Raw genomic sequence first — 11,453 nt, forward strand, 5'->3', positions numbered from 1 at the left:
CCTGGGATTGAGTCCCACATTGGGTTCCTTCCTCAGCGGGGAGCCTGCTTCTCCCTCTCCCTCTGCCTGCCACTCCACCTGCTTGTGCTCTCCCTCTCTCTATCTCTGTCAAATAAATAAAATCTTTTAAAAAAAAAAATCCACCACCATTTTTAAAAATACGATTTTGGCACTTTATTTTTTAAAATAGAGCTGGAGTCTCAAAAACGTGAGAGTATCCAGCTCATTTGTTCTTGACCCCTGAGAGGATCTGATGCTGCCTCCAAACAAACAAGCCCATTTTATCCAACTAGAGAAAAAAATTCCTCAAAGTGAGAGAAATGGTCTTATGCTTCCTGGTGTATCCATGATGAGTAAATAACACATACATTTGGTAAGTATTTGCTGACAATACCGTCATCAAGAAATGATGGTAGGGTGATAGGATTAAGTGATAACCAATAGGAGATTGTGGAAGGACAGAGAGTAAATTCTAACACAGATGCTTTCGTTTTGACCCACAAGCCCCACTTTGCTGTTGGTCTGGTCAAGAAGCTTACTGTGGATGGTGATTCACTAATGGATACTAACTGAGATGGTACGTGTAAACTAATAAAGATATAAATCTTGGTTGAAAAACGGAAGTTTTCTCTAGATCTCAACGAAGAGAAGGACAGCACGGTGTTTCTCCCACATGCTGGGCCAAACAGAGCTTCCTTTTATTTTATGTTTTAAAAGATTTTCTTATTTGAGAGACAGAGAGAGAGAGAGTGCACAAGTGGGGGGAGGGGCAGAGGGTGAAGGAGAAGCAGACTCCCCACTGAGCAGGGAGCCCCCTACAAGGGGGGGGGCTCCATCCCAGGACCCTGAGATCATGACCCTTGCCGAAAGCAGACACTTAACCAACTGAGCCACCCAGGCGCCCCCAGAAGCTTCTTTTTGGGACAGGATAGGAAGCTGTCACTTGTTTAATCAACCAGTGGAGTTAATGTTGTGGCAGAAGAAAGGGAGAGGAAAGATGAAAAGAGAAACAAGGACAAGGAGGTAACTGAGAAGAGAGTGTGCTACGGATGTCTCATGGGGAGGAACAGGTGAGGGTCTTCATAAAGGAATGTGACGCTCCTGGAGTATTTTATCATTATAATATTTTGTTAATATGAACAGATTAGCAAAAGCAGGAGGGTAAGGAGAATGGATGTCCAGCTTCTTTATTGCAAAGTACCAAGTAAACCAATTTAGAAACAGGAGAGGAAAAAGGAGCTGTCCTGGACCCCTACCAAGCTCACTCCTTCTCCAGCCTTTTCGCCTGTCCTTCCGCTCACCTGGAAGGTCTTCCCTCCTCTCCTCGGTACGGCCCGAGTCCTGTGCTCGGTCTGAGAGCCAAGCGAGTTCCTGGGTCTCCATGACTATTCCTGCACCTCCCACCCCCACCCCGACTCCTACAGCACATCTGCTGGGTGCCACACACTTCCTACTAGATTAAGCATATTGTCTGTGAAAGATCCTTATATGTATGCCTTATAGAACCCTTGTAAACCCCTCGAGCACAAGGGCCATTTCTTTGGCGGCTGCTGCATCTCCCACAGTTCAGACCTTCTAAGAGACCCTCTGTTTGGCCTTGCTGACTGACTGAAGAGTTCATTTGGGCTCTCTTGTTCTTGCCAGCAATGCAAAGCACACAATAAAGGCCTTTCACAAGGAAATGACAAAGTCAAAGCTAGAGGGGCTGAGAAAGTACGCGAACAGAATTCTTTATTGTCTCAAATGCCTCTTGGTAGCCAGATCCCAGAATCCTCCGGTTTAATAGATGTGGAAATAACCTCCATATACACGATGGTGCTTTTTGGATTCCTGTTTCACTTGGATGGAATGTGTAAACTAATAAATAAAAACATGGGTTACGTGGGTCAGGAAAAGGAAAGATTTTCTGTTATGCAGTTAACTGATACTCCCCCAAAGTCCTTTTTTCCCCTGTGTCCCATAACTGCGAGGCATTCATAGTGGAAATTATTGCTTTTTTATATTGCTGGTGATGACAGTGCTGCCGGAAGAGGGGATGTGATTAGGGCAAGAAAAAAGGAGCGATTCACATTGCCTGTATTTTCATCTCTAAATGTCCCAAAGCTCTTTAAGGCATAAATAACAATCAATTTTTAAGAAAGAAAGCTGGAGTCACACTACTTTGAATACTGGGTCTCTCCTCTCCCATAGTGATTTTTTTTTTTTTTTTTTGGTATTGTGTTGAGACAAGGAACTTGAAGGGACCCCACGAAAAAAGAGCTGGTTTTATTCTTTGCTCCTTTTCCTGCTTGTCTTCTCACTAGGACCTGTACTCCTGCCCTGCATCATGGCTTCTAGTACAAATGTATGTCCTCCTTGTAAGGTCAAGGAGCTTATGATTTCTTTGGAGTCTCCCAGCACAATAGTATCTAAGGACTGACCGGGTGGGGTGGTCATGTACGTTTTTCAAGACCATGGGCTCCAGACACCACTGACTCCTGATGCCAAGACCCCTGACTCCAGGGCATGAGTGACTTATGGAGGACATCTGAGCACTCATCCTTGTTTTGACCAGTTCCTGGATGCCAGAAAGGACACGTAGATGAAACTACCATCCTCAGTAAAAACTCCAGACCCCGAGCAAAGACAAGACTCATGCTCCTTTCCCTTCTGGAGTCTCCCAAATGCTCCATCGGTATCTGCTCTCTCTATGCCTTCAATAAATTCTGCTCTCACTTCTTGCTGGCTCAAGTTTGATTTCTATCCTGCGTGAAGCCAAGGACCCTCTTGATTGGTCCTGCAGGACCCCTCTGGGTCCTTGCCCTGGCCCGCCTATATCAGTATGCTCTGACAGAATCCCATCCGGTGATACATACACAGTCTGCACCTCTTCCGTCATGTCTAAATCTTGAAAGCGTGAGGGTATGTTGAGGTTCCTGAGAATTGTCAGTCAGCATTGTGAAACTTCAGTGATGCTTCCAAGGGATCTCAGAGTGTTCATATGCCCACCTATGTGGTGCGAGGGAGAATGATCGTGCCAGCCTGGTCTTCTTGTAACACTCTTGTAAAGAACTTGCTCTAGAACAAGACTAGAATTGTACATTAAAAAAAAAAAATCACCTAAGCTCTCCCTTTCCTAGACAAATGGTATTCTAGTTTGGGTTTCAGAGGGCTCTTCATATAGCTTGCAAAGGATGATGGGTCTTTTAATATTTGTACTCTAGTAAAATTTGGAGCTCTGACCTATAATTAGTATATAACCTTTCTAGGGTATGGAAAAATAGGTTCAATCACCTAATGTGATGTCAATTTTCTTTAACCCTCTGTGTAAATGGTGCACATTAAAAAACCAGGACTACTGTTAGATTTTTCTTTATAAACATAATGACAAAAAGACTGTACAAGATCAATTAAAAAAACAGAATGGGTCCACTGCTGTCTGTCTTGGAGTAAGAGAAGGGCTCATGCTAGAAATGATCACCTTTCCTTCCAGGGGAAGAGGACATGACCCTGGAAAAAATTTCTCTCTGAGTATTTACCCAGCTAGAGATCCGGGTTGTCAGATCCAAATGGTCCCACCATAATCCTTTTTTCCCGGGCAGTGCGCAGATCTTTCACAGATGACAATTGACCTCTGCTTCTTGTGCGTAGGTCCAGGACTGGACTCTGTGACCAGGGATTTGGTGTGCGGGGCCTCACAGGCTGCAGAGAAATATTAACACATGAGTGCCTATGCCTATGCCGAACACATGGTCTCATGTAAAAGGTAGACCCAAAGAGAAAGCCTCTTCAGCCACGGTTTATCAGAATAGCTCTATGAACTAGTACAATAAATAAGAAAGTAGAATTTATGACCTCAACACCTGTCCTTCTTTGACCCCCGTCAGAAGCCTGACGTGGCAAATATGCCTGAATTTCCCACCCAAGAAGACTTGGGCATCTGCATGATGACCTTTGGGGTTAGCCTGCATTTTTAATGTCTTTACTATTATGCAGAAGTAGCAGCAGTGATGGGACGCCCTTGTATCTGTGACTAAAGAGACCTATTCCCGGGACATGCTGAGAAGGTGGATTCACTCAGGGTGAACAGTCCCAGGGGACATAGCACTGCTCTATCTCAACCCCATAAACCAATGTAGTGATGGCCAGGGCTGAGCTTGTACCTAGGTTACAGCATCCTCAGGAGTCTAGGTTGTTCTAATATCAATCAAGTTTTCTGCATTACTCCATGGGCTAATAAAAGGGACGTCCTCTGTGGAGAAAAAAGGACCCTCACACATTGTTGGGCTCCCCTGTGAGCAGAGAGTCTGCTTGAGATTCTCGCTCTCTCTCTCCCTTCACACCTCCCCCACTCGTGCACACTTCTCTTAAATAATAAAACAGCAACATGTAAATGCTAGAATAAATTAGATCCTTTGCATCTATTTAAACTTAAAATGAAAATACTTTTTTTTAAAGATTTTTAAAAAAATTTTTAAGTAATCTCAGGCGCCTGGGTGGCTCAGATGGTTAAGCGGCTGCCTTCGGCTCAGGTCATGATCCCAGGGTCCTGGGATCAAGTCCCACATCAGGCTCCCTGCTCAGTGGGGAGCCTGCTTCTCCCTCTGCCTCTCTCTCTGTCTCTTATGAATAAATAAATAAAATCTTTAAAAAAGAAAAGAAAAAAAAATTTTAAGTAATCTCTACACCCAATATGGGGCTTGAACTCATGACCCCGATATCAAGAGTCACGTGTTCTACTGACTGAGCAGCCATGTGTCCCAAAATGAAAATACTTTGGATGTCAATTTAAAAAGTTAAAAAGACGACAAAGCTTTTCACAGTTCTTTTAGAGGGTACGTAAGCAAAAGAGTTGGAAGTTCAACATTCTATTTTTTTTTTTTTTTTAAAGATTTTATTTATTTATTTGAGAGAGAGAGAATGAGAGACAGAGAGCATGAGAGGGAGGAGGGTCAGAGGGAGAAGCAGACTCCCTGCTGAGCAGGGAGCCCGATGCGGGACTCGATCCCGGGACTCCAGGATCATGACCTGAGCCGAAGGCAGTCGCTTAACCAACTGAGCCACCCAGGCGCCCCGGAAGTTCAACATTCTAGACAGCATTTTTCATGATTTGTATCAGGACTTGGCGGGCTTTTTCTATAAAGGGCCAGATAATAAATATTTTAGGTTTTGAGGGTCAGATGGTCTGTCTCAAAACCACTCAACTCTGCTGTTGTAGCATAAAAGTAGCCACAGGCAGTTTGTAATGAATGAGTGTGGCTGTGTTCCAATATAGGTTTACTTGTGGGCACTGCCATTTGAGTTTTGTATACATTTTATGTCACAAAATATTATTCTCCTTCTGATTTTTTCAACCATTCAAAAATATAAAAATCATTCCAGTCCACAGAGTGTATAAAAAAACAGGACACAGGCTGGATTTGGTCAGAGGGCCACAATTTGTTGACCCCTGATTTACATTAATTGGGTGAATTAGTCTTACAAATTAGTAAATCAGTAGTCTCAAAGCTAGACTGTAATCTGCCTCACATTTGCCAAAGCAAAGGCCTAGTCCTTGAGGCCTTAAGCAAAATAAATCAGAAATAGATGAATTAAACATGAAAGTTCTTCTATTGCCAATAATCCCATTCCCAGAGGCAACCTCTGTCTTCAGTTTGGTATATATCTTTCCAGATATTCAGCTGTGCAGATACACATACATATGCACACAACATATATGTTTTTAAAGAAACTAGGGTGCCTGGCTGGCTCAGTCTGCAGAGCATGTGACTCTTTTTAATTTTATTTTTATTTTTTATTTATTTATTTGACACAGAGAGAGAGACAGCTAGAGAGGGAACACAAGCAGGGCGAGTGGGAGAGGGAGAAGCAGGCTCCCGGCTGAGCAGGGAGCCCGATGTGGGCCTCGATCCCAGGACCCTGGGATCATGACCTGAGCCGAAGGCAGACGCTTAACTACTGAGCCACCCAGGCGCCCCGAGCATGTGACTCTTGATCTCGGGGTTGTAAATTCAAGCCCACATTGAGTGTAGAGATTACATAAAATTAAAGAATTTTTCAAAAAATAAGTAAATAAAAAATAAACTATATATATATGTATATATATAATATATAAATGTATATGAATTGTGGTTTTTTAAAGATTTTTATTTATTTATTTGACAGAGAGAGCGAGCGAGCGAGCAGATAAGCAGGGGGAGCAGCAGGCAAAGGGAGAAGCAGACTCCCCGCTGAGCAAAGAGCCTGATGCAGGACTTGATCCCAGGACCCCGGGATCATGACCTGAGCCAAAGGCAGACGCTTAACCAACCGAGCCACCCAGGTGCCCCATGAGTTGTGTTTTTTTAACAAAAAATAAGACAACATATATATTGTTCTGCAATTTGATTTTTCAATTTATTACATATACTTTTTTTTTTTTTTTTTAGGTGGGGAGAGGGAGAAAGAGAATCTTAAGCAGGCTCCATACCCAGTGTGGAGCTCAATCTCACAACTCTGAGATCATGACTTGAGCTGAAATCAAGAGTTGGGAACTTAACCAACTGAGCCACCCAGGTGCCCCTCAATTTACAATATATTTTAAACATCTTCCTTGTCATTCTTTTTAACAATTACCAATTAATAGGCATTTGAATCATTTCCAATTTTGAAATTATAAGCAATGAACACCTATGTATCTTTGTACACATGGGTGAAAATTTTCTTTTTTCTTTTCTAAAGATTTTATTTTTAAAAAATTATTTATTTATTTATTTGAGAGAGAGAGCATGTGAGAGTACTAGCAGCGGGGGAGAGTCGGAGGGAGAGGGAGAAGCAGAAGCTCCACTGAGCAGGGAGCCTGACGTGGGGCTCCATCCCAGCACCCCGGGATCATGACCTGAGCCAAAGACAGACTCTTAACCGACTGAGCCACCCAGGCGCCCCTAAATATTTTATTTTTAAGTAATCCCTCCACCCATTGTGGGGCTTGAACTTACAACCCCAAGATCAAGAGTTGCATGCTCTATCGACTGAGCCAGCCAGGTGCATATGGGTGAATATTTCAAAGGACAGATTCCTAAAAGTACAATTACTGGGTTTAAAGACATTCAAATTTTTATACTGATGCAATCATCCCAAAGTTTATCCTAGGGTTTCTCAATCTTGATATCATAGACATTTGGGCTTCAGTCTTTGTTGTAGGGCTGTACTGTACATTGTAGAATGTTTGTTAGCATCTCTAGCCTCTACCAGTTATATGCCAGCAACAACCCCCCTGTTGTGACAACCAAAAAAATGTCTCTAGACAACGCCAAATGTCCCCGGGGGGCAAAATCACTGGGTGGAGAACCATGGCCCTGGACATTTGTTTTCTTTTTTTTCCTTTTATTTCACTTTTTTTCCTATTCCCCTTTCAACAACCTCTTATATTATCCTTCCTTCACGAAGGAAAAGTACTTAAAGGAACTTGTGATTCAGTACATACCACTAGTGAGATAATAGAAAAAATATATATTGGTTTCTCCCACCACCCATTCCTGGCACAGAGTACTGAAACCCTCATAATTTCCTAATAACAAGAACACTAAGAGCATTTCTTGTTCTAATATTTGTCTTTGACCCCTCCCCAGACAGAGGGATCTTAAAACCTTTGTAGATTGGGGCACCTGGGTGGCTCAGTCGTTAAGCATCTGCCTTCGGCTCAGGTCATGATCCCGGGGTCCTGGGATCGAGCCCGCATCAGGCTCCCTGCTCAGCTAGAGGCCTGTTTCTCCCTCTCCCACTCCCCCTGCTTGTGTTCCCTCTCTCGCTATGTATCTCTCTGTCAAATAAATAAATAAAAACTTTAAAAAAAAAAAAACTTCATAAATTCTTAAGTGATAAGAGCATGTGGAGCATCTTTTGGTCTATTGAGGCTTCTGGGTTGGGGTTGGTCACCAGAAAGACCAAGCCATGATTAGAAGCTTGGGATTTTCGGCCCACCCCTCATTCTTTAGAGAGGGGAAAGGGGCTAGAAACCAAGTTAATAATTAATCATGCCTGTGTAAGGAAGCCTCCATAAAAATACCAATAGTATGGAGCCCAGAGAGTTTCTGGTTGATGAAACATCCACACCAGGAGTGTGACATACCCCAACTCCACAGGGACAGAAGCTCCTGCTGTCAGGACCCTCCCAGACCTCCCCCTATGTAGCTCTTGGTCTGGCTGTTCATCTGTCTCCCTTATCATATCCTTAATAAACTGGTCAATGTAAGTGTTTCCAAGTTTTGTGAGCCACCCTCAGAAATTAATAGAACCTGAGGCGGGGGCTGTGGGAACCTCACAACCCCGTTTGTTTTGTAATCAAATTGGACAGAAGTTGAGGGTAACCTGGGACCTACTACTTGTAATTAGCATCTGAAGTAGGGTGGGAACAGTCTTGTGGGCCTGAGCCCTTAACCTGTGGAATCAGATGCTATCTCCAGGGAGATAGTGTTCGAATTTAGTTAAGTTGTAGGACCCCCAGCTGGTGTTGCAGAGAATTGCTTGTGGTGGGGGGAAAACCCTCATGTATTTGGTGACCAGAGTGTCAGAAATGAAGTGTTGTGAATGTTCTGTAGGCGAAGGGTAAAGGAGACACATAAGAAAGAGACGGGAGGAGGAAAGAACTGGGTTTTTCCTTATACAAGAGGGGAAAATGGTTTTTCAATACAACACCCCTCTGTTATTGAGATAGGGAAACTGAAGGGACCCCACAAAAAAAAGCTGTTTGGGTTTTTTTTGTTTTGTTTTTTGTTTGTTTGTTTGTTTTTGCTCCTTTCCCTGCTTGTCTTCTCACTAGGACCTGTACTCCTGCCCTGCATCATGGCTTCTAGTACAAATGTATGTCCTCCTTGTAAGGTCAAGGAGCTTATGATTTCTTTGGAGTCTCCCAGCACAATAGTATCTAAGGACTGACCAGGTGGGGTGGTCATGTATGTTTTTCAAGACCATGGGCTCCAGACACCACTGACTCCTGATGCCAAGACCCCTGACTCTGGGGCATGAGTGACTTATGGAGGACATCTGAGCACTCATCCTTGTTTTGACCAGTTCCTGGATGCCGGAGAGGACTCGTACACCAGACTACTGTCCTCAATAAAAACTCCAGACCCCAAGCAAAGACGAGACTTACTCTTCTTTCCTTTCTGAGTCTCCCAGACACTCTGTCTGCATCTGCACTCTCTCTGTCTTCAATAAACTCTGCTCTCACTTCCTGCCCACTCACATTTGATTTCTATCCTGCGTGAAGCCAAGGACCCTCTTGGTTGGTCCTGAGGACCCCCTCTGGGTCCTCAGACCCAGGCAGCTGGTGTGATTATGGGCTCAAGTGTGTCCCCTCCCTCCCAAATTCTTATGTTGAAGTCCTAACCCCTAGTATCTCAGAATGTGATATTTGGAGATAGTCTTTAAAGGGGTAATTAAGTTAAAATGAGGTCATTTAAAGTGGACCCTAATCCAATATGAACTAAAGGAAGGAAATTTGGACACAGATTTGTACAGAGGAAAAACCATGTGAAAACAGGGAGAAGAAAGCCTTCCGCCAGGACAAGGGGCCAGCTCTCAGAAACCAGCTCTGCCAATACCTCAATCTCAGACTTCCGGTCTCCAGAACTGTGAGAAAATAAATTTCTTTTGTTTAAGCCATCAAGCCTGTAGTATTTTGTTATGACAGCCCTAGCAAACTCATATACCCTCCCAGTGTATTTTAATTTTAAATAAAGAATGAGTAAAAAAGTCAATGACCGATCCAAAGGGATAACTATCTAACAATGGGTTTTGGCAGGGGAGATAATTTGGGGCATTTTCCTGAGAGGCTTCAGATCATTCTATGTAAGCTTAAACATGGAGTTGGCTTTATTCAACTTGTTTTCTATAGCAGCTTCTCTGATGAACAATTATTAACTTCTATAATCTTAATGTCAGGTTCCTTTGATTTATTTAAAGGGGAATTCTACTGATTCAAAAAAACCAGAAGAGCAAGGCAGGCAATGATTCGAGATCACAAAATATGAAATGAGTTTGGGAACGTGAAGTTTGTTGCTTAGAAGCACTGTATTTTTTTTAAACCAGTTTTTTTTTTTTAAGGTTTTATTTATTTATTTGTCAGAGAGAGAGAGTGAAAGAGAGAGAGAGAGCATGCACACAAGCAGGGGGAATGGGCGGAGGGAGAAACAGACTCCCCGCTGAGCAAGAAGTCCAATGAGGAACTCGATCACAGGACCCTGGGGTCATGACCCAAGCCAAGGGCAGACACTTAACAACTGAGCCATCCAGGCACCTGAAAACACTGTATTTTTTAATCACACAAGTGATTTGTCACAGCACTCCAGCTGGTCTGAAGGGTTAACTTGCTTCAAGTTAACACACTCCTTGCTTGCTGACTTAAGGCTCTTCATCTGTAACAGAACTAATTTACTTTCAGGGCGCCTGTGTGGCTCAGCCAATTAAGAGTCTGCCTTCGGCTCAGGTCATGATCCCAGGATCCTGGGATTGAGCCCCGCATCGGGCTCCCTGCTCATCGGGAAGCCTGCTTCTCCCTCTCTCACTCCCTCTGCTTGTGTTCCCTCTCCTACTATCTCTCTCTGTCAAATAAATAAATAAAATCTTAAAAAAGGAAAAGAATAATTTACTTTCTTTGAGATTTGCAGGCCACTGGCCTTGGGGAATAAAGGACCACAACGTTCCCAGGCCACCACAGAGGCCAGCAAGTCTGAAGCCCCCTTAGCTTTCTGATTAGCCCAGCAATCTTTTAGCAAAATGTTTTTCATTTTTAAGGTCACACAAATGACTTTACTGGCCTCCCTTTGTGCATCTGTAGAACTTGCCCTCCTTTGCAGAAAGAACAGAGTACTTACTCTTGCATAACCCCTGGGCACCAAGGAACCAGAACTTACTTACTTACTTAATTTATTTATTTATTTTAAGATTGATTTATTTGAGAGAGAGTGTGAGCATGGGGGGGGCGGGCAGAAGGAGAGGGAGAGAGAGAGAGAATCTCAAGCAGACTCCCCACTGAGCGTGAAGCCTGATGCAGGGCTCCATCTTACGACCCTGAGATCATGACCTGAGCCAAAATCAAGAGTTGGACTCTTAACCTACTGAGCCACCCAGGTGCCTTGGAACCAGAACTTCTTGCACAACCTCTGAGTACTAAAATAACTCTGTAGCTGGCATCGTCGCATCTATATTCAAGAAATGTCACAGACCACTGCACTCCCTTAACTGATTAAACCCCTTTAAAAATCTTGGGCCAGGCAGAAGCCTGGGAGTTGGCCTATTCAGGTGGCCAGCCTCCGGAATAAAGCTCACACTCCTTTCCAAAAAACTTGTCTCTTGAGTATTGGCCTTTCGAGTGATGGGCAGCCAAACTTGGGTTTCAGTAATGATGTATGTTTTATGTAGAAAACCCAGAACATACAAACAAGTAAAGAAGAAGAAAATAAAAATCACCTGAATCCCACCATCCAAAGATA

At 43.4% G+C, this 11,453-nt stretch overlaps 1 protein-coding gene across 1 annotated transcript in view; it reads right to left on the reverse strand.

Moving 5' to 3' along the window:
• Positions 1–1,456: 1,456 nt before the first annotated feature.
• HEATR4 (HEAT repeat containing 4) overlaps positions 1,457–11,453 on the reverse strand; it is a 40,065-nt gene continuing 30,068 nt past the window's right edge. The window contains exons 16-17 of the mRNA XM_032405513.1: positions 3,519–3,681; positions 1,457–3,068 (exon numbers count right to left, since the gene is read on the reverse strand). Coding sequence (XP_032261404.1) covers positions 3,523–3,681 — 159 coding nt within the window. The 3' untranslated portion in view covers positions 1,457–3,068; positions 3,519–3,522. The remainder of the gene's footprint in view (positions 3,069–3,518; positions 3,682–11,453) is intronic.

The sequence above is a fragment of the Phoca vitulina genome, unplaced genomic scaffold, assembly GCF_004348235.1.
Source record: "Phoca vitulina isolate PV1807 unplaced genomic scaffold, GSC_HSeal_1.0 scaffold7, whole genome shotgun sequence".
Classification (NCBI taxonomy): Eukaryota; Metazoa; Chordata; class Mammalia; order Carnivora; family Phocidae; genus Phoca; species Phoca vitulina.